Here is a 24004-nt window from a genome sequence, read left to right as displayed (position 1 = left end):
AGAATTATGGAAAAAAAGAGTCAGAAATCTCCACGTCTCAAGGATTGCGGATTATCGGTAGCCTGGGGGGACGTGGCGAGCGGGAGCTCGAGCCCCGAGGAAGTTAACATTCACCTGCAAGTGGCGCTTGGTGCTGAATCAAGATCTCAGCTGATGTGATTATATGATTAAATAAATCTTAAAATATGCATGTAATTGTAATGGTGCTTTTATTTTTTTTAAGATTTTATTTATTTATTCATGAGAGACCTAGAGAGAGAGAGGCAGAGACCCAGGCAGAGGGAGAAGCAGGCTCCATGCAGGGAGCCCAACCTGGGACTCGATTTTGGGACCCCGAGGTCATGCCCTGGGTAGAAGGTGGTGCTAAACCTCTGAGCCCCCTGGGCTGCCCTTCAATGCTGCTTTTTAAGTTTAAGAAAACCTTTATCTTTAAATTTGGCTTTTTAAAAATAAATTCTAAAAAAATGAAAATAAAAATATAATAAACACAAAAAATAAATAAATAAATTCTACTATAGATGGGATGTTACATTCAACTGTAGAACATAAGCTTTTAGCATTTGACTAAAACTAAACAAAAAATATAGCCAAATCAAGTAAAAAAAAAAAAAGTCAGGCGCTTGAATTCCCTGGGACCCTGTGACAGGGAAACCGTCCCCCACATGTGCTAATTCAGACTCGAAAATGAGCGCCAGCCCAGACTCGTCAGCCTGTAAGGGCAACGCGATGGTGGGTGCACATTGGAACTGAATTTCCTACCCAAGGCCTTAAATAAGCCGTCGCCAGATGCAAGTGAAGAGTAGAAGGTGGCTTTCAGCGGTGAGTGTTCCTGTAGGAAGAGTCCGAGAGCCCTTCACGTTGCTTTTTCCCAAGTCTTGAGTCCTTTGCGGTCTTTAGCCCTGGCCGGCATGTCAGCAAGCGCTGCGTCGCTGGCCCGGGTGAATCCTTCCAGTATTTACCTTTCCACACTCTGCAGGGCACCGGGAGGGGTTGGCACCCGGGCCACAGGCAAGGCCCGTCTGTCAGCGACAACGAAATCTTTGAGGGACTCGTGTTCTCCCGGGACCACCCTCCCCCGGAGCTGGGGACCCAGAGCAGGCCTCCTCCGCCGGCCCCACCCACACAACCACAATTGTCCGAGGAAGGAAGAGATGGCAGGAGGCCCCGCATGTCTTGGGAAGGTGTCATGTGGCTTTCGGTCCAGATCCAGAGCCTGGAAACGTGGCGCCACCTCCCAGGCTTGCGGTGGGTGCCGCGCTGGCAGTGGGGTGCTCTGCTGGGTCGAGGAACTGATGGTCGCCAGTGGCTTGGGCATCGTTTCTGTGTTGAGCACGTGCCTTGCGGTGCAGTTGGAGCTAAGAGCCTCCTTTGCTTACGAGCTTCTTTGATTAAGTGATAGTTCGCCCAAGTTTCAGTACCAGTGGCAGTAATAACCCAGACAGATTGATGCTCGGCGGCAGCCCGGGCTTCTCCGAAGTGAGCCGCGGCTGCAGCGCCCAGCACTTAGGTTGCAGCAGAGGCTGCAGGACGTGCCAGCCCACAGGACCCATCTCTAACCCCAGCCCTCAGGACCCGTCCCTAACCCCCAGCCATTAGGACCCATCTCTAACCCGCAGCCCACAGGACCTGTCTCTAACCCCCAGCCCTCAGGATCTGTCTCTAACCCCCATGACCTGTCTCTAACCCCCAGCCCTCAGGACCCATCTCTAACCCCAGCCCACAGGACCCGTCCCTAACCCCCAGCCCTCAGGACCCGTCCCTAACCCCCAGCCCTCAGGACCCGGCTCTAACCCCCTTTCCACAGGACCCATCTCTAACCCCAGCCCTCAGGACCTGTCCTAACCCCAGCCCTCAGGACCCGTCCCTAACCCCAGCCCTCAGGACCCGTCCCTAACCCCTCACAGGCCCGCTCCACCAACCCTGCCCAGCAGAGAGGTTGCGGGTGGCGCTCCAACACCTGAGCCTTCTCTTAGGGGCCGTGTCACTAGATGACCTCAAGCCAGTGGTTTCCTGTCTCTGGTTCTCTATCTCTCCTGCTCCTGAAAAGAGGGGGACACAAACCCAGCCCTCGTCTCCTCACAGAAATACTGTTATGATAGATAAGGAAACAAAAGCATCTTTTCTAAAAGGAAGACTATTTAAATCGGAGTACGATTCACGAGGTGGACGCTGCTGGGTGACGCAGAGGGATGCCGGGTGTGGTTACTGTTGGGCAGCGGGTCCCCGGCCCCCATCACTGGGGGTCCTCAGGTCAGCGCAGTGCACGGACCCCCGCGCCGCCGCACGGCACCAAACCAACGTAACGCTCTTGAATTTAAGCACAGTATCCAGCCAGGGGTGTGAGTTTTAATTGCTTCCTTATCCCTTTATCCTCTAAAGACTATCACTAAACATTTACAAGACGTGAACCTCGGGTGACGCGAGCGCCTCGGCTGAGGCCCCCTGACAGCGGCCGTTTAATCCCGGACCGGAGAGGGGCCTTCAGGCGGGTGGGGACGGGGGACAGCGTGGTGGGAGCACGTGCGCCGGTTTGCACAGCAAATACCAAAGGTATTTGTTTATGTTAAAGCTTTAATTCGTGTTTGGTTCTTGGACGAATGACGGATACCCAGGCTGGCTCAGCACACGCACCAGCGATTTTCCGATGTTGGCCCAGCAGGTGCAAACGCTGGGGCGTCCTCCCCCCAGAGAACGGCACCTAAGCTCCTGGGGAAAGCCCCGGAAGGAGCAGCTCCCCGCGTGTCTGGAAGCAGCCGCATGAGGAGGCCAGGCCTGGGCTCCGGGAGGGAGGGACGCTGGACCCACTCAGAGGTCCGGGCCACGGCAGGGGCGCAGCGGCAGGCGGGCAGGTACTGCTAGGGGCGTCCTCACTGGCCAGCCACCCCCTGCGGGTTCGGCGCCGCCACCGCAGGCCCAGGACATCGGGACCGTTAGAATGTGGTGCCACGGGCTTCTTGGTGGCTCACCGGCGTGGAAGGAGGCAAAGCCGGGTGCGCCGAGGACCTGCGGGGGCCTAAGACGTGGCTCCTGGCAGCGCCTTTCGTGCTCAGCCTAAGAGCCTAACGTCACTTGCATATGACTGGCGGGGAGCAACGGGCACATAACTCTTTACGGTGACAGGGAAGCGATAGTATGTGATCCCGTCGGCTGAGCCACTCTGATGACCCACAAGAGGTTTCAGAGCAAGGAAGGATCAGTGGTCCAGCAGCCAGCTGACCGGCCCTCTGGTGATGACTCATAGGAACACCCATGACGGCCACCACGCTGAGTGTCATCATACACGAGCAGCATCCACCTCCCCAGCTCCGTGAGGCTCAAACCTAAGAGACAAGTCATGATTAGGACTATTCCCATACTAGGGATGCGAAATCAGGGCACAGAGAGGTGAGATATCCTGCATCGTACGACAAGCTGATACGTACGAAGTCAGAACTCACTTGCATTTTTTTAAGATTTTACCTATTTATTTGGCAGAAAAAGAGAGAAAGAGCGAGCGAGCACAGAGGGAGCGACCGGCAGAGGCAGGGGGAGAAGCAGGCTCCCTGCTGAGCAGAGAGCCCGACGTGGGGACGTGGGGCTCGATCCCTGGACCCGGGGTCATGACCCGGGCTGAAGGCAGACGCCTAACTGAGCCACCAGGTGCCCCCAGAGTCGGGGTTCAAACTCAGCAAGATTGGCTCTAGAGGTCGTGCTATCAGCCACTGCTATCGCGACAGGGGAAGCCACTGCCAGGGGCGGGGGCGTAGGAGCCAGAGCACATACGGCCTATTTTCTACTTTCAAGAAGCTGGGAAGTAGGTCAGTTCTATCTCCATTATAAATAAATAAACAAGTTCTTTTTTTTTTTTTTAAAGATTTTATTTATTTATTCATGATAGTCACAGAGAGAGAGAGAGGCAGAGAGACACAGGCAGAGGGAGAAGCAGGCTCCATGCACCGGGAGCCTGATGTGGGATTCGATCCCGGGTCTCCAGGATCGCGCCCTGGGCCAAAGGCAGGCGCCAAACCGCTGCGCCACCCAGGGATCCCAACAAGTTCTTTTTTTAAAAAAGCTTTGAATTAAAGCTGATGAGAGTGTCTGCTTCAGTCCATAAGAGAGAAACTGGTATTAGGTGTGTCCTTTGCTTCGAAAAAACAAGCAGCAAACTAGAAAATGGTGCAAAATACATCGAATGGCTAATTTTGTACATTGGGCGGTGGGACATCCCGCATTTCGGGCCACGGGGCCAGGAGGGGAAACCCAAGCAGAAACACTGGTCTTGCTGGGGACTGCGAGGACAGAGATTGTCAGCGGCCGAGGGGCCGAGGCTACTGTGTCGGCAGCGCCGGGGGCCAGAGAGAGGGAGCCAAGCAGAGCAAGCGATCCCGACCTCCACGCGCCTGAGTGTCCTGCCGTCCTGAGCGGGGCACCCGCGGGTGGAGGCTCTAGGGGCGCAGCGCGCAGCCAGGAGGAGCTCGAGGCCCGACAGTCCCCGAGGCCACTGGGCCGGGCACACGCCGAGCTCGACGGGGATGCGGGGCGCTCGACGGGCTGAGGACGTTCCCTCCCAGCCTGGTCACGTACGTGGAGACGATGTCTGGGGGCGATGAGGCATTCCTCCACGGAGAGACGCGGACCCGGGGCCTAAGAGGGCTTTGCCCTAAGCAGCAGGCCGGGGCTAGGTGCGTGCTCCAGGCGTGCAGGGTCGGATCAGAGGAAACGGGAGGATGTGGTTTTGGAGATGAACAAGCCAGACATCCTGTCACGGAGTCTACTAGAAGGCGTTTCAAGAAAACACAGGTTCCTGTGAGAAGTGCCCTGGGAGGAGAAGACGGGTGGTGGCGTGAGCACGGGCCGTCGGGGGACAGCGGGTCCCCTCCGAGAGGCCAAGGCCCTGCCCGGGGGCCCCATCCTTCAGAGGGGAGAGAGGAACTCGGCACTAGGCACAAACGCCTACCAGACTCTGCTGCTTCTAATCATCATCATAACCTTTAAGCCGAAGCTCATTCATCTGTAAAGTGAGGACAATAATAATTATGGAATCATTATGATGACTTGGTAAGGTAATGGACGTCCAATGCTCAGTTAAGGCCGCGCAACGCGGAAAGTACGTAGCGAATCCCGGCCACGGTTATGGTCATGGATCCGTTACCTTTTGCACCACCCAATGGTATGGGGTTAGCCAGGCCCCAGGGACAGCAGGAGGAGGGTTTCCCAGCCGCTGTCCTCTGCCCCCGGGGAGCCCGGGCCACCCTCCTCCGTGCTCAGAGGCTGTCCCCGCTGCGTTAAACCAGGAACCGGGGGACAACCAGGCCTCTGCCTCTCTAAGCTCCGCCTGCAGAACCGCAGGCGGTTCCAGGCATAATCAAGGCCGACCTCGTTCCCCCAGGTGTCCTCTGCTGGACTCAAACCTCCATGAAACCCACGAGACAGACGCACCGAAGTCATGCGGTGGCCGCCCGCGTTCGCCCCGGCCTGAGCAAGGCACCCGGTGCTAGCAGGAGCTCAGCAGACACTCGATCCTCCTTTCCGTAGCCTCACGTCGAGTCACGTTTGGCAGGATCCCTGGTGGCCACCCCGCTGCGCAGCAGGAGAGCAAGCTCAGGACCCTGCGGATGTCGCCGTGGTCATCCGGGGGAGCCCTTTAACCTACTCACAATAACCGGACAATTGTGTCTATTCTGTATGAAATTGAATAAGAAATAATCCATGCTTCAGGTTCCATATCCTTCATAATGAGGTCTTCTTATACCAGTTTAATTAGTTAGTGGAGGACAGTCTACTTTTCTCCTTTATCGAGAATTCTAAAGGCTTTAAGAAAGACGACTCAGGAGATGGAACAGTAGGCCTCCTGGTGTTATTTATACATTTTGTGCTAAAAAAAAAATAAATAAATACATTTTGTGCTGGAAACTATTTCAAGGTCTATAGCAGCAAATCTCAAGCACCATTTCCCTTACCCAATAATTCTAGAGTTTGAGCATAAATGATGGAACAGCTAATGACATGTTACCCCACAGAGTAGCATTAGCTTCCTTTGTCACCCTCAGCTTAAAAAAAAAAAAAAACAAAAAAAACACAGAAATGTGTAAATTGCAGTTTATTTCACCATGGAAGCATTTAACCAAATGGACTGTAATTATATTTTGGGTGGCTACTGAAAATAATCACTATTTCTTCATTATAAGGATTGTCCTAAAAATTACATGAATGAGGGGTCAACCATAAAAGCATTGGAAATTTGGCTACATTTATATGTAAAATTTGCACCTCAGCCTTGTAGATTCCCTGTAAGTGGATTGCCTTGGGCCAGGGTCTTTTCATGAGTGTTGGCGTATTTAATGGATATTCCTTGAATTGATGTTTCCTTTTAAGCGAATCGTGTTTACATTAAAAGCATATTCATTTCCAGGCTCCTTCTTAAACATTCGCTTCTTTTGTTTTGGAATTCACAAAGCTTTTCATGTTTAGCTTATTTTTTCCTTCACTGAATAATAATTTTTAGAAAGCTATATTTTAGGAGGTTTTGTGTAAAAAAAAAAAATGTCATTCTTTTCGCAGATAGTCAACTGAAGGGGCTGCAGTTAACTGCCAACTAGGAATCTCTCAGGTGGCCAAGAAAGAAAAAGCTTATTTGCATAAATAAAATGAAAACTCAATAACTGAGCCAATATTCACCAAAATTTTCACCACTGTCAATATCTAATTTTGTTCCATTTTCCAGGATGATGGCTTGAGGCAGGAGTCATTCACCATGTGTTTATTCTCGTTTTTCCCTTGGAAGCTGAGGTGGAGGGAACTTCACTAATATCTTGTAGCATTAGCCAAGTAGTTGGTCATCTTTCTGTAGCCAACCGGCTTGCACAAAATCGTGGACACACTTATTTTGAATAAATTTATGCTGTCTGACACCTAAATGAATTATGGTAAATAGAAAGAAATCCAGAGGCTCTCGCTCCTAGATCAATTTTCTTCATTGGCATCAGCTACCTCTAGATTAACACATTCACATAACACCACCCCCGTGGTTTCTGGACATGACACACGCTATTCATGAATACTTAAATTTTATTATATTTTTAATATAGCCTCTTTTCAGATGGGATTGCTTTCGGTAGTGAAACCTTATTTTATATGTTTATTTCCTATTTTCCATGAGAGCAGTTTCTTGTGACCTTGACACTATGGTATCTAGAATTGAAAAAAAAAAAAAAAAGCCCATCTTGGTGCAGACTCTTGGTCCATCCAGCCCATAATTGTGCTTCTGACAATGACCCCCAGAGGAATTCTGTGGAGGCCTTGGCTGCCCACCTTGACATGACCTAAAATGATTAAGTCTACCCTCTCCAATAGCCTCATTTCTTTGAAACCTAGTATGGCTTAATCAGCTGTGAGATTTGTACCAGCTACCTTAACAGGTACAATTTTAGCCTGTCCTACTTTTTTGGGGGGGATAATGGAGATCCACAGTGTAACTGGAAAGGCCATTTGCAGGTGTTTAAGACTGATTCCAATTACAAATAGTGACCGAAGTCCTCAGGTGGACTTCCTTGTAGAGAAATACCTGTTGCTTCTTTTCTTTTCTCATAGAAAACATTCGATTCCACAGCAAGCCAGCCTTTTTGGTTGTAGCATAGTTTAATTAAAGGTCCTCTGAATGGGTGAAATACCTCCTTTCTCTTTGCTTACAACTTCTTTTTCTTTTTTTTTTTTACCTTTTTTAATGATCATAAGGAAACCAAGACTTCCTCTTACAAGAGCCATGATTTCTTTTTCCCTATAAACTATGTGGTTAAGTGCTTGGATTTTATAAATCCTTAGCCTGGCCAGGTGGAAGTGAGAATCACTGGTCAGAGGTTCATAGTCTCCCTTGTGACGTCGTTCATGGACAGACATATTCCTGTCAACCAGTTGTCCTTCAATACCTTAATCATTTACCTTAATCATTTAATAGTAGATGACAGGGCAGCCTGGGTGGCTCAGCAGTTTACCACCACCTTCAGCCCAGGGCGTGATCCTGGAGGCCAGGGATCGAGTCCCGCATCAGGTTGCCTGCATGGAGCCTGCTTCTCCCTCTGCCTCTCTCTCTCTCTCTAGTAAATAAATAAACAATATTTTTAAAAAAACTATATTTAATAGTAGGTGACAAAGTTGGACTCCAGCTCTCCCATGTCACCCAGGCATTCCTTGCAGAGTTATCAATATTCAGTATGGGAAGTAAGTCTAGAACAGCACGTCCACGTCACACCTCCAATCATCTCGTTCCTTTGTCTCTGCTCGCCGAGGGGGTGGGAGGTGGCAAGCAGAAACAAAGCTTTATATCCTAACGCCTGCCTTCTGCACAGTGGCTTTGTAACGTTTTTGCATCAGCAGCCAGAAACCAAAATCTGTTCATTTGAGCACAATCATAGGAAAAACCATGATAACTTTAAGGCTTGTGTTGTAAATACGACACTAGAAATGATCTTTAGATAGAGTCTTTCCAGGTCAAAGACCCGCATACGTGGAGTGTTCTGTCCGTGTGCTCTGTCAGAAACAATTTTTACTGATGTTTTCTTAGTGAGCATCATTCCCCAAGTGTGGGGAGAACTGCAAAAAAAGCATTTACAAGGAGTCACGTTGGCTCAAATAGATGGGATTTTTACTAACATCAGGACATGAAAGAAGACGGGACCGTAAGTTCTGTATGGACAAAGGGAGGACAATAAATTAGGACCAACATATAAAAATGAGTAAGATTCAAAATTATCCCCCTCCAAGAAGTATCAGTGTTGTTTTGTGTTACAAAAACACAGGGACAGAGTGGTTTGAGTGTCTCTTTACAGCTGTGTGGGAAGCTGTCAATACACCTGCACACACATAAATCCTAAAGTCGAAGGTAAGGACCTTATCGCATATGCATGTGACTGTTGGTTTAGGGTTTGTAAGTAGATGGTGTTGTAATTTTCTACAAAGGTAAAATCATGACTCTCATGTGGAAGGTGGAAGGCAGTTCAAGAGAGAAATAAGGATATTAAGGGGTCGGGAGAGGTTAAGGACAAGCCCAATGTTACACACACAGTGTGTGCGTGTGTGTGTGTGTGTAAAATTCATACTCATTCTCCTCCTAATCGCCTCATACCCAGAGACCATCCACTACCACACAGGGAGAAGACGAAGGCCGGCTCGTAGGCTGGCGACCAGTCTGCTCAGTGCTTTTGCTTCTTAGGGCGCTCATGGGTAAAATTATAGACAATAACGTGAGAAACTTAACTTCGAGGAGTGAGAATGCAACTGTTCCTTTAGGGTTTGTAGATGACTGGTATTGGTTATAATTTTGTAAAAGGTAAATCATTTACATGCAAATATATAAGATTTATATATATATTATATATTTATATATATATTTATTATATATATAATATAAACACATGTCAAAGAATTTTATTCAATTAATGAGGAAGCCAGTAAGATATCACTATCAATTTAAAGAGCATTTGAGAAACTAATTTGTGCAAATTAATAAAGAGGTATTAGGGTAAGATGGCCAGATTAGATTAAAAAAAATTGTTAATGCCTTAGAGACCAATAAATTGTGACCTTTGGGATTATTTATTTTTATTGGTGTTTAATTTGCCAACATACAGAATAACACCCAGTTCTCATCCCGTCAAGTGCCCCCCTCAGTGCCCGTCACCCATTCACCCCCACCCCCCGCCCTCCTCCCCTTCCACCACCCCTAGTTCGTTTCCCAGAGTTAGGAGTCTTTATTTTTTATTTTTATTTTTATTTTTTTTAGGAGTCTTTATGTTCTGTCTCCCTTTCTGATATATCCCACCCATTTCTTCTCCCTTCCTTTATATTCCCTTTCACTATTATTTATATTCCCCAAATGAATGAGACCATATAATGTTTGTCCTTCTCCGATTGACTTATTTCACTCAGCATAATACCCTCCAGGTCCATCGACGTTGAAGCAAATGGTGGGTATTTGTCATTTCTAATGGCTGAGGAATATTCCATTGTATACATAGACCACAGCTTCTTTATCCATCATCTTTCGATGGACACCGAGGCTCCTTCCACAGTTTGGCTATTGTGGACATTGCTGCTGTGAACATCGGGGTGCAGGTGTCCCGGCGTTTCATTGCATCTGAATCTTTGGGGTAAATCCCCAGCAGTGCAATTGCTGGGTCATAGGGCAGGTGTAGGACAGTGTGGTCCTGGCACAAAAACAGACACACAGATCAATGGAACAGAATAGAGAACCCAGAAGTGGACCCTGAACTTTATGGGCAACTAATATTCGATAAAGGAGTAAAGACTATCCACTGGAAGGAAGACAGTCTCTTCAATAAATGGTGCTGGGAACATTGGACATCCACATGCAGAAGAATGAACCTAGACCACTCTCTTGCACCAGACACAAAGATAAACTCAAAATGGATGAAAGATCTAAATGGGATTATCTGTTCTTTGGGACAGAGATCGTTTCCATCTCTCCCAGGTAGAAATCGATGAGTTAAAATACAAATTCACAAAGTCTGCGACCTTTAATCAATAGTAAGCAAGTGAGTCAACCTAAGAACGTTCTCCTAGAGAATCTTTGGGTGGATTGAAAAGATGTGCTGCCCCTTTCGGGCCCGGTTTTCAAGCGGCGGCTAGTTCCTAGGACCGTGGTGACAGGCGTAAGAGCATGCTGTGTGATCCCCTCGAGCGCCTGGGTCTCGGCGTGGGCGGGCCGGGCGCGGCTTCGGGGCCCAGCACCCCCGTGGCAGGCGCGGGAGGGGAGCCCCACGCCGCAGGCTTCGCTTACCAGGACTGCTGTCGAGCGGGAGGAGGAAGCCAGCCCGTGTCCATCTCTGCTTCTGTCCACCTGGGTATTTAAGAATTCTTTCATTTCTCCATTTCGGGAGTCAGCAAATGTTCGTTGAGCTTCTCCTACGTGCCAGGCGTCGGGAAGTGGTACCAAAGGACCAAGTTCTTGCCCTCGTGGAGCTTCTCGTCCAACGGGAAGGACAGGCGGCCGATAATAGAATCCTTACGAGAATGATATACGTTTAGCTGGTAAAGAGGGGGCTTATGAGGGGTCACGGGGAGGAGTTTGAGGTGGAGGGGTCTGGGCCCCTGGGGAGGGCTGGGAGGCCCCTGGGAGCGTGGCCCAGGGAGAGCGGGGACTCGATGCCGGGTGGGCTCAGCTCCCCCCGACGGGCAGTCCCGGGCTCCGCGTCAAGGAGCGTGACCCAGGTCGTGGCCCGCCTCGTGGCCCAGGCACCTGTTGGGCTTTGTGGGCTCATGTCAGGAGGTGGGGACTGGTGTGGGGACCAGTGTGGGGACCGGTGTGGGACCGGGCCAGTGGTGCAGGGGGCTTGGCCCCAGGAGAAGGTGAGCGTGGGCGCCCGGCCAGCAGGGAGCACGTCGATCCCTGGAGCAGAGATGCCTGATTTGCATCCTGTCCCTCCTGCCTGCTATCCTGCTCCCACTGCGAGTGGCAGGGACGGTCATCCCCTGTGGGGTCAGCGGGGGGAGCACAGAAAACCAGGCGGAGCGCTCAGCGACCCGCCACCGCAGCAGGAACGTGGCCGGGCAGCAGGGACCCGGGGCAGGGACTGGGGCAGGGACCCTGGGCCCACCTGTCACTGCCTCGCCTTGCGACAGGTGGTTCGTGTGAGCAGGGTCACCGGCTCAAGCTGTGGGGCCGGAGGGGCCCAGCGGCTGTTCCAAGCTTTACAAAGACACGCGAGCCGCAGGCTCATGCTGCACCTTCGTAGCACAGACTGGGCGATTCTTGGATAAATTAAGAGTTTAGAAACCAAAATTATAAGACTTTTTGCGGGGTTCTGATTGGGGATGTCTTTCCCTTCTTGCCCTTTCCTTTCATTTACTAGGGTTTTGTTTTCTTTTTTTCCCCTCCCGCTTAGAAGTTGCTTTCTCTTCTGGAGAACCAGCGGTTAGAAAGCTGTCAATCAGCTGCTTCTCACTCTAATTTTCAGTGAGATTTAATGCAGGAAGGGATAAAGCTGCCCTTTTTGAAAAGGAAGATTAAATGTCTGCAAAGTCCATGAATTGATTCTCTAATTGTTTTGGCAATAACGTCTTTCACTGATAATGTTGCTAAAACTAATAATAATTTTAATTAAAGTTTAAATGTATTTTTAGATTTTATAGATTCTAGGGGGACCGTTTTCTTGCCGGGAAGAAGTTAAGACCATAACATTCTTGTCTAACCCCACATATGATCAGGGGAATGTCTGTGATTCATTCCACTGCAATTAAATTCATACCCCAGACTGTTCCAGATCTGTTTATAAAGGAAAAAAATGGATTTTCCTCAGCTGCCTGCCCGTTGGTGCATCTTTCATGCAACATCGTGGCAGCCAGCGTATGTGCTGAAATAACAGCCTTGAATTTAAACGTTCAACGCTTTCAAATGTCTTTCAAAAACTCCTCACTGTATGAATTGCTTAATTCGTGTGCATGAAAATCCACTGATTACGTGTGAATGAGACTCAACCTACAGTAAGAGGGGGCTATGAGGACCTTTGTATATTTGCCCCCCACCTTTCCAGGAATTAGCAGGTATTCAATCTCGCTCCAATATCCTGCACAGACCACAGTCATTACTGAGGTCTTTCTGTGAAGATTGGAATCTGCTGTGAACAGTATGGGGGCACGTTGGGTATTTCTTACAATATTCATTGGACCATCCTCACCCAGTCACGCAGCTGGAAAATATTTTCTGAGGCGAATGTTTGTAGAAAAGATTCAGAGAGGAGAGGAGAGAACGGGATGGGAAGGAGGAGAAGGAAAAATAATCCAAACCAGGTCAAGGTGGGGTCATGTCGAGTAGATGTCTCAGTCCAGCTATTTCATCCGTAAGAACCATTGTCAGAACTTTCACTTACGAAATTAGAATTTTAAGTCTTTCCAGGTTGCATCGAATCGACCAAGCTGCTGTGTGTCTGTTGGGTCCTCCCTATGGATCTCTAATGCCGATAATAAAGGATTAACTGTGTGTCTACTAATTTTCACCAGAACCTTGAAAGTCAAGGTTCATGACTTAGAAGGTTCATGACCTTAGAAGCCCCGTTTCATGAATGAGAAAACTAAGACGGAGAAGCCCTATGTGATTCACCCAAAGCCACACACTTATTAAGACGTATTAAGCAGAAGAGTTTGAATTTTAACCCAGGCCCATCTGACTCTACCCCCCATGTTCTCAGCTGTATCTCCCTGCGTGGGTCTGACCTCTCGGCTGATATATCCAAGGCCGTCTTCACATCCTTCGATTGCAAACCTCCCTTAGAAATAATTTCCTGACAGCGAGCTGCCCTAATAACGCTGTATTTTATTTCCAGGGGGTGAATGTTGGCCTTCAGAGCAGGCTCCTTCCTACCAGCTTTCTATTTCTAAAAAGCATTTGATGCTTCCCTGTTCAGAGCTCATATACCTGTCAAAAGAGGCTGCAATTTATCCCCGGGGATAGTTAACGTTCCCTCCACCCATGCGAGCATGTCAGGTGCTCTCGGAAATTGAAATGCAGCCTCTCCCTCAGTGCTGGCCTTTCAGATTAGTAGCTGTCACGGATAAAACGTCTCCGTGGACTTGCAGAGACATCGCTGCAAGGCAGCCAGCGGGCCCACCTCCTATCGCCTGTGGTTATCAGCATTCTCATTGGTAATATCGGATTTTCTGGAGTTGTTTTAGTTTCATAAGATGTTCATGGGAACTTGGACGATCTCTGAGGAAATGCCTTCTGTAATGCTCCAGTTGTAAGGGGAGGCAGCCAAGTTCCCACCCATCTGGCAGGCAAGGTCTTTCGGTCTGAGACGGAAAGGGAATTTCAGAAGCCTGGAGAGGGGGTACGCGAGTATATCTTGCTTCTATTTTTTCCATATGGAATTTGGAGGCTTTCCCGTTGGCCATCACGCGGTATCAAGAAGCTCTGGCTTGAAGGGAAACGGCCCCCAGGGAACCACACTCTCTGCTGGAATTAAATGCCCTTTCCTGCTTCTTCATGTGCGTGACTCTAACCCACCTTCCATCTGCCCTCGGTGACTCTCAGTCTTTGTCCCTAACTTGTACGTGAATTTGCATTCTACCTAATGCTCTCTGGAGTCCAGGGAGCGTATGGTCCTCACCAGCTTCAGCTCGTTCTAAAATATCACGATTTCCATTAAAATGCTTTTGCTCCCACCCAAGTAAACAGCTTCGTTTCTCCTCCGTGTGCTCTGAGATCATGACATCAAGAATCTTCTGGTTTGAAAATGGGCCTCTGGCCGTTTCACCGGACTTCTGGTTATCTTCAGTCATATACTTTCTAGAGAATTGCAGACTAGGATAGTCTCAAGAGGCCCCCGTCTTTGCACCTGACCCCAGACTATACGTCTTCCCTAGCCTTCTCTTCACCACCATGGTTTTTACACGATTCCACCTCTGCAATCCTCTGGGGCATCTCCCTAAGGTGCAAGTCTCCCCACCTTTCTGCCCGTTGGTTCCCAAGGGCTCCCCACTCCCCACTTATGGAACTACATTCAGTCTATTTTCAGCCTTATATTGAGAACCTTCCACAGTTGGATGCCAATAATTTATCTGCCAATGATTAACCTGTTACACACACACACACACACACACACACACACACACACACCTATCACCCAAATTGGAATGCTCACACAGTCTTTCATCTGGAATACCTGCACCCCATCTCTTGTCTGTTGACATCTTAAGTACTTATGTTCAAACTCTCTTTTACCATTCTGTATCAATCCCCACCTTTCTCTATCCTATATTGTGGCCCTGAAGTCTGTTAGGGGCTGCATGAACAACACTCCCTTCCCTCTGGCTCATGAGTGGGTTTGGCCATGGGGAGGCCTTTCAAGATACGGGAGGCACCAGCAGGAACTGACTGATTCCCTGGCTTCTGCAGATAGCCACAGCTCCTCTGGTGACCCTCTCCTGCAGCCAGAGCTGATTTCTTTGCCTTCTAAGCCTAGGGGTGGTAATGAGTATCGTTGTTGCCAGCCCTACAGTGCTTCGGCATCTCTTATGGGCTTCATTTAACTCTGACCACACTTTGTAAATAGTCCTTTTGTCAAATTCTCCAAGTTGCCTTTTTGAAGCATCCCATTTATTTCCTACAAGGGTTCTGACCAGCACAGCACCTTCAAGGTTCAGTTCACTCCTAAAATTCACTAATGTCATTCATTTGCCCAACAAATACACATTCATCTTCGGTTTGGCTCTATGTTATGGGCATTGTGACAGAGAACAAAACAGAGGCCTTACCTTCAGAGAGTTTATGATACAGTGGGGAAATCAGGTGTCAAACCTGCAATTATAACAAAAGATGGTACAGGTTATAAGAGAACTATGGAGTGCACATAGCAAGGGGACCTCGTCTAGGGACCAAAGAGGGTCATTCAGCTACATGAGCCATCTGCTATTGCTTTGTCCTTTCCTTGCAGCACTCAGTATATTCTGTGTTATTATTGCTTTTGGACACTCTGTCAAAAGCTGTCTCTTCTGAGAAGAGAAGCTATGTCTTTTTCATCTTTCTGTCTGCCTCGGTCCTTAGACCACTGCCTAGGATATTGTAGGAACTCAAGTATTTGTCCAAATGCATTGGATCGAGCCTTCTGAATATTCTTTTTTTTTTAAGATTTTATTTATTTATTCATGAGAGACACACACACACACAGAGAGAGGCAGAGACACAAGCAGAGGGAGAAGCAGGCCCCATGCAGGGAGCCCGATGTGGGACTCAATCCCGGGACTCCAGGATCACTCCTGGACCCAAAGGCAGATGCTCAACCACTGGGCCACCCAGGCGTCCCGAGCCTTCTGAATATGTGGACCTTTGCTCTAGCCCACCCACTGACAGTTACATTATCAGGCTGGATGATAGTGAGATCCCACTTTCTCAGAGCCACTGGACTAACAGAAAACACATTTTACTAGTTAGAAAGAAAAATCATTGAATTGGAATGACTCTCCTCAACACAGTTGAAAGGTTTGATAGGCATTGTCAGCTTGATACACCCAGTTTCAGATATTTACTGGCAGAGGTTGGAGTCATTAATTGTTAGAGGTGAGAGCTGAGTTTCCTTTTATACTTATTTTTTGCCTCACTGGCTTGTGTTGTGTCTAATAGCACCATAGCTGAATTCAGTGTGAAATACGAATGGAGATAAATCCAAATTCTACGTCAGAGCAAGGAGTTTGGGGAGATAGATAGAGGAAAACCTTGGCACAAAGTTTTAAAAACTTGGGCTAGGATAGAGAAAATCTAGACAGTATCCTGAGGTCACAAAGTTCTCAGGAACAAGGACAGGGTCCAGTGCACAGGGCAGCAAGTAGATGACTGGGTGAAGAGAACACTGCCAACATGGTAGACCAGAAGTTTGCAGACACATTCTTCCCCCAAAAAATAACTATTGGATAAAATAATAATTGTCTTTCTATAATACATGGCTTAATAAGGCAAAGTAAGGGAATTGCTCAGAGGTAAAAAAATGATAAAGCAAGAAATCTATAGAAGTAAGGAAACTCTGGGGCATGGCATTTCTGTGAAGGTATCTGCCAATTCCTATTTCCCTGGACCATGGTTTTTAATGAGCGGTGTGCATCTGGAGACCGAGGGGCGCTAGTGTAAGATATTAATTAACTTTGGCACATGTGAGCTATGATTTCTAAGGTCTCTACTGTTGGAATTGAAATAAAATGTATAGCCTCCAAACTAGTAGGGGTTGGGGGGGGGGGGAAGGAATGATGGGGGGGGGAGGAATCAACACAGAGAAAGGCAAGAAAGAAAAGGGGGAAAAGCCAAACCTAGAAAACAAAATTAACAAATAGAAAGCAAAACTTAGGATGGTATAAATGAATTTAATTTAATAGTAATAACAATCTTCATGAAGAAACTATACTGTCCAGTTGAGATTCAGACTGTTAGACTAGATTTTTAAAATTCAACTTTAAAAGTCTTCATAAGAGAAACATCTAAAAACATAAGGATCGAGGAAGAGTGCAAGTAAAATGATGGAAGAAGACATAATAGGGTAAAGAAAGAAGGTATGATTATATTAAATATTAGGAAAAGCTAACTTTAAGACAAAAAGCATTCCTAAAAATAAAGAGGATGACTTCAAATTAATAAAGATGCTCAATTTACCAGGAAGCTGTAATTCTAAATTTGTGTGCCCCAATAGTGTGAGTCTGAAATATATAAACAAAGAAATTGCTGGAACTACAAGAAGAAAAATCCAAAATCACAGAGGGACATTTTCACAGATCCCTCTCAAAATTGATAGCTCAAACAGATAATAAATCAGTTGGGTGTTAAAAGATTTGAAGAAACAAGCTTGATCTCACACATATATACAATACACAGAAAGCACATTATTTTCCACACATGAAAAAGAACATTTATAAAAATGGATAGTACAATAGGCCACAGAGAAAATTTCAGTAGGATAAAAAGAATCTGAAAAGATTCTCTCAGTAGATTGAAAAGAATCTGTATCATACAGCCTGCATTCTCTATAAGCTAAATTAGGAATCAGTAATGAAAAACTAAGGAAACCACCCCCATACTTTTATTTTATTTTAAAAGATTTTATTTATTTGTTCATGAGAGACACAGAGAGAAGCAGAGACACAGGCAGAGGGAGAAGCAGGCTCCCTGCAGGGAGCCCGATGCGGGATTTGATCCCAGGACCCCGGGATCATGACCTGATCTGAAGGCAGATGCTCTACTACTGAGCCCCCCAGGTACCCCACCCCCATGCTTTTAAAAATTAAAAAAAAAACACATTCTAACTCATGAGTCAAAGAAAAATTGGTGAATATTTCTTACTGATGATCATGAACTGGTGGTTAGAGCTGACGCAGCAGTAGGAAGGAGATTGTGGTCTTATTGCTTACACTGGAGACAGAGGGATGCAAAGCAATAAACTGAACATTCAACTCAAGATGTTAGAAAAAGAAAGGCAAATAAAGCCAAAGAAGGCAGAAGGAGGGGAACAATAAATATGAGTAGAAACCAATGGAAGAAAAACCAGTATATAGTAGAGAATGTTAAAAAAAATTGTCTTTTTTTTTCAAAAGACTAATAATACAACTGATAAAGTGCTGGAAAGACTGATGAATGAAAGAGAGAGAAGACACTGATAACTAATATGGAGAATTAAAAAAATGCATTCCTGTACATACAGACATAAACAGAGATAAAAACAGGATATAGCTGATAACTTTATGCTGATTATTTTAAATATTTGGCCAAAAATCACCCATTCCTAAAAAAATTATAATTTCCAAAGTTAATTCATGAAGAAATACAAAACCCTAATAGCTCAATAACCAGGGTAGAAATCAAATCATTTGTTAAAAATTTTAACATAAGCAAAGTATCAGACTTAGATGGTTTTGTACAGAGTTCTACAAAATAACCAGGAAATGAATCACTCTAATCTTACACAAACTATTCCAGAGTGTACAAAAGAAGGAACACCTGCCTTTTTATGAATCAGATGTATCCTTGATGCGAAAATGGATAGCCACAAACAGAAAAATGCAGCCTTTTAAAATGTATACTTTACAATTAGCAACAAAAGTATAAGCCTTGGAGAAAAGAAAACTAACAAACGGTATAGAAACTGTATTACATAACTTTAAAGATGCTATAGAAGACTTCAATAAATAGAGACATACCAACACACCATTTTCATGGATAAGAACACAATATCCTAATGTAAAGATGTGACTTCTCCCCAAATAGACATGTAGATTAACAGAATTTCAAAAAATAAAAAATAAAAAAAAACAGAATTTCCGTTCAATCTAAAAACACTTTTTTGTACAACTTTAAAATGATGCCAAACTTTATCTGAAAGAGCAGACATGAATAAGAAGACATTCCATGGGACACCTGAGTGGCTCAGTCGGTTAAGTATCTGTCTTCGGCCCAAGTCGTGATCCCGGAGTCCTGGGGTCGAGCCCCGTGCAGGCTCACTGCTCAGCGGGGAATCTGCTTCTCCCTCTCCCTCCGCCCCTTTCTGCTTGTGTTCTCTCTCTCACTCACTGTCTCTCCAAATAAATAAATAAAAATTTCTTAAGAAAAGAATAGTAAGACATTCCTGAAGGGGAAGGAAGAGAAAGTGAGAGGATTTGCTCTGTCGATTCCAAGAAATAGCAGTAGTAATTAAGACATTATTGTCTTGCCACAGGGATACACAGTACATTGGAATAGAATTATAAAGCCCCCCAAAATAAACCCACATACATAAGGAAATTTGATATGTGGCAAAATTGATACTGCAGATCAGTGGGGAAAGAGGTTATAATAGTCAATAAATTTGCTGAGACATGTGAAAAATAAAAATATAAGCCTACACTATACAAAAATAGTGAAAGAGAATAAAGGGGAAAGGAGAAAAAATGAGTGGGAAATATCAGAAAGGGAGACAGAACATGAAGACTCCTAACTCTGGGAAATGAACTAGGGGTGGTAGAAGGGGAGGAGGGCGGGGGGTGGGGGTGACTGGGTGGTGGGCACTGAGGGGCGCACTTGATGGGATGAGCATTGGGTGTTATTCTGTATGTTGGCAAATTGAACAGCAATAAAAACTAAATTAAAAAAAAAAGAAAAAATCAGTTTCAATTCTAAATGGATAAAGAAGTTAAAAATGAAAGGCAAGATTTTAAAAATTTTAAAATAGAACACCTGAGAATATTTTTATGATATTAGGGTAGGGGAGAACTTCTTAAACAAGATATAAAAAAGTGAAAATCATAAGAAAAGATTCATAAATTCAAGTACATTAAAAGTAAGAGCATCTATTCAGCAAAGCATGTGGTAAACAGAGTGAAAAGACCCAAAAGCTGGGAAATTATTTGTATAAACTTTGAGAAAGGATTGGTATCTAAAATATTTTAAGAATTCCTACAAATCTATAAAGAAAGACAAATCAATTGGAAAATGGGCAAAAGACATGAACAAGCATTTCACAAAAGAGAAAACATAAACGACCAAAAAATACATATATCAAAACATGTCAATCTCATTAATAATTTTAAAAATAAAAGCTAAAACCACAATGAGATAATATTTTATACCAAGGAGAATAGCAAATATCACCTTTACAATACCAAGTGCTAGAGAGGACGTGAAATAAGAGGAAGACTAATACAGTGACAGTGGAAGTACACGTTGAAAAGGGTTACGTTTTGGAATTGCATGATAAAATTAAACACACACATACTCTATAGCATAGCAATTCCATTCCCTTATCTAGAGGCCAGAGAGCAACATATAATAACAGAAAACCGGAAACAATCTGAATGTCCACCATCAGGAAAATGGATAAATACATGCAACGAAATAATGTACAGCAGTAAAAAAATGAAAATACTACAGCCATACACACTCAGTGGAAAAAGCAAGTCACAGGACTGTAGCTAGTGAATAGGTTTCCGAGGCAAAAGTGTTAAACAATAAATATTTATTTATTTATTTATTTATTTATTTATTTATTTATTTATTTATCTATTTATTTATAATGCCATATAAATATATAATAAAACTTTTTTTTTTTTTTTTTAAAGCAGGGAGTGGGTGCCTGATGCCTCAGTGGGTTAAGTGCCTGCCTTTGGCTCAGGTCATGATCCCAGGTCCTGGGATCGAGCCCCACATCGGGCTCCCTGCTCAGCAGGAGCCTGCTTCTCCCTCTCCTTCTGTCCCTCCCCCCTGCTTGTGCTCACTCTCTCTCTCTGTTTCTCTCAAGTAAATGAATAAAATATTTTTTAAAAAGCAAGGAGTGATTAACACACAAGCAGAAATGGGGAAGGGTGTACCTCTGGAGGAAATAAAGGATCTACAAGGGATGGGGGAATTCATAAAATGGGCCTCAAAGGCACCGGTAATATTTTCTTACATTGGATTGTGGACATATGCGTATTTTTTATGTCGTCACCCATCATGATATGCATTTATGTTCTCTGCAATCTTGTGTATGTGCAGTTTACAAGGAGACACCATGTATGTGAGTTAATAAGGCCAGATGGTAAAGAAGTGCAGGTGGAATCCGGACTGGACCCAGGGGGTTCTGAAGGATGACTGAGGGCCAGCGAAGACTCCCAGGTCCGGGGCCCATGTGGAAGCTAGAGGAAGGCTTCACTAGAGAGAGAAGGAAGCTCTCAGGTGGGGCAGAGATGCCTGCTGGTGCCTTGAGAGGTTACTGGGAAATGTCATGGGAAGTGTGTGAATGATTTGAAAAGAAAAGCTTGAGCAAGGGAGTACGGGCTTTCTTTTGCATCCAGGAAGGTACGTAACTTGCAATCTTACGGAGAACAAAAGCAGACATTGTCGTTTTGTAAATAAATAGGACATTCGTATCTGTTCCTTAAACAAAGAGAGATCCGTTTGCTTTAACGTGGCGTGGCCCAGAAGTAGGCAGTGCCGGGCCAGGGCCGCGGGCTGGCGTGCGTCCTAATCCAGGCTCCTGCCTTCCTACCCTGCCGGTTGCAGTGCGGCCTGTGCTGCTCCGGCCCGCTCGCCTACCTCCATGCAGCACGCGGGCATTTGCCAGCGACATAAAGGCCTTCCTTGGCCTCTCTCACCGCCTGCCACCAAATCCTGGTAGTATGAGTGCTGTCGCTTGGCCATGTCTTGCTGCCGGAGAGCCTGGGGAAGTAACGCTTCGGGCCCTGCAGCCGTGGAGCAGGAGCAGCGAGCTGGGGCAGGGGGAGGCTGGGGGGAGGCCGGGGGGAGGCCGGGGTTCCTATCAGCTGCTCGGCGCCTTGGCCCAAGCACTGAGAGTTTCCTCTGTTTCCCCAGGAGCCAGCCTGCTCGACGACCTCTACAGGTACTTCTCCTTCCATCACTCCGACGGAGACACCATGACCGCCTTGGATCCGAAGCAAATGAACGTGGCCGCCGCCGTTTGGGCTGTGGTCTCCTACGTCATCGCCGACATGGAGGAAATGCTGCCCAGGTCTTAGCAAGACGAGCAAGCCCTTTGGTCTCCTCCGGCCAGGAATGCTGGCTCCCACTTCAACTGACGGGCCCATCGGACCTGATCCGTTCCCAAAGCACAGGACTTTCTCATCCTTTCTGTTACCATCTTTCTTGATACTTTCCAAATTCTCTGTTTCTACAGGAAGAAATGATCCCCAACCCCACATCGAATCAAAATATGGTGGGGATCACGTGGGGACCTTTCTTTATACCATCCATAAAAACTTACGGCTTCTTCTTTGAAATTAAATACTGGATAAATGTCTGGAAGATCTCTGGGCTTTATGTGTGTATTAATAATCATTAAATCAAATGCAGTGACACCAATTTTTTATGTTATTTATTGAAGGAATAGAGGAATGCACAATTATAGTATGGTCTTAATTACATGTGCAGGGGCATTTGGCTTTCTAATTTGTACATTTTCATCTCATTAGAATTTTAAAAATGAAATGTGAATTTTTTTTTAATTAGCAGGAAAAAGATACCATTTGGAGATAAAAACCAAGTGTGTATAATCTAGTCGCCTTATTAAACATAAGTACTAAGGTCTATCACCCGGTAAATGATAGTATTTTACATTTATGTCTTATATATCTCACACACTATTTCTTGGAGTTGGGGCTTATTTCCATTTTTCTGTTGACATGGTTGAGACCCAGCGAGGCTAAATAATACTTATAGGGCCCATTAGAGTAAAAACATTGATCCTCTTCCACTCTGGGAATGACACCTACTCTTCTTCCACACACAATGCCTAGTATAAATTCTTTTTTTGATTTTTAGAAAGAAAAAAAAAATGTATTGTCAAGAGTTAAAGCAAATAAGAGAGCCAGACCAGAAGATAACCTAGACGCTGGAACTACCAGCGAGGGACCTTAACATAAATGCAATTGATACATTAAAGATATAGGACCACGTGTGTGAAGAGAAGGAGAATTGGAGGAGAGAGATGAAGACTGTAAAACCGAGTCAAATGCCAATGTTAAAATAAAAAGCATAATATCAGAGATGAAGCATTTCTTTGTTGGGTGCATTAGCAGACCGAACAAGGCTGAGGAAAGAATGAACAAACTTGAGAATAGGCCAATAAAAATTACCCAAACTAAAACACAAAGGGAAGAAATAGTGAACAACGAGCAAACAAGCACCAGAATGGAGCTCCCAAGAGTTGTGATCTAATATGTACGTGGTCCGATATACATGTGATTGGATATCAAGGGATCTAACACACATGTAATTGAATTTCCAGAAGGAGAAGCCAAAGTAGTAGTTTTATTCATGCCAATAATTAAAAGGATTGATGGACACAGTAGGTCTTTCATTTCTGGCAAGACAGCAAACTGGTACTTTGACCCTTACACTGAAAACCAAAAATTCTGGATACCATCTTAGAAATACTTTCTTAAATATATGAGCTTACTGGTTAAAAGGTAAAGAATGGTAAACAAACAAACAACAAAAAAAAAACACTAAGTAAAGGTAAGAACCAAGAAGGAGACACAGAACATTAAATCAATTTTCTCTTTGAGAAAATTTGCAGAAGATAGTGAACTTCCCTTCCATTTTCACTCCCTTTCAGGGCTCAGGGGACTGTACACAAATCCCAAATCCTGCCATACTGAGGATACTAGGGAACCCCCAATAAAATTGGCGCCTCAAAGGATTATACTTCAATACCGTGGTGAACTAAAGATAAATTTGAAGACTGCAGGGAAAATTAGTATTATTCAATAAGTGCTGAGTGGGAGTCTGAAGAAAATGATAAAGTTACAATAAATATGAACTCACAGGCGAAAGCAAAAAAATTTTAAAACAAAAACAAAGAACCATAACATTCTGAGCAAAAGCAAACTAAAACTAATTAATAATAATAATAATAATTAACCCACAATGTCCTCTGATGTTGGAATTTTTATTTTTTATTTTTTCTAAAGATTTATTTGAGAGGAATAGCATGTGTATCAAACACAGAGGGAGAGGGAGAGGTAGAAGCAGACTCCCCCCCTGAGCAGAGAGCCGGACATGGGGCTG

General features: G+C 45.4%; 1 protein-coding gene across 4 annotated transcripts in view; it reads left to right on the top strand.

Moving 5' to 3' along the window:
- CPQ (carboxypeptidase Q) overlaps positions 1 to 22100 on the top strand; it is a 319086-nt gene extending 296986 nt beyond the window's left edge. For 3 of the 4 annotated variants that reach the window (XM_077876166.1, XM_077876164.1, XM_077876170.1), the window contains one exon: positions 21791 to 22100. In XM_077876166.1, coding sequence (XP_077732292.1) covers positions 21791 to 21954 — 164 coding nt within the window. In that variant the 3' untranslated portion in view covers positions 21955 to 22100. The remainder of the gene's footprint in view (positions 1 to 21790) is intronic. The other variant, XM_077876168.1, reaches the window with a different exon arrangement.
- Positions 22101 to 24004: the final 1904 nt, after the last annotated feature.

This window comes from Canis aureus, chromosome 28 (genome assembly GCF_053574225.1).
Source record: "Canis aureus isolate CA01 chromosome 28, VMU_Caureus_v.1.0, whole genome shotgun sequence".
Classification (NCBI taxonomy): domain Eukaryota; kingdom Metazoa; phylum Chordata; class Mammalia; order Carnivora; family Canidae; genus Canis; species Canis aureus.
The sequence above is the reverse complement of the archived record's forward strand: the minus strand, read 5'-3'. Positions and strand labels throughout refer to the sequence as shown.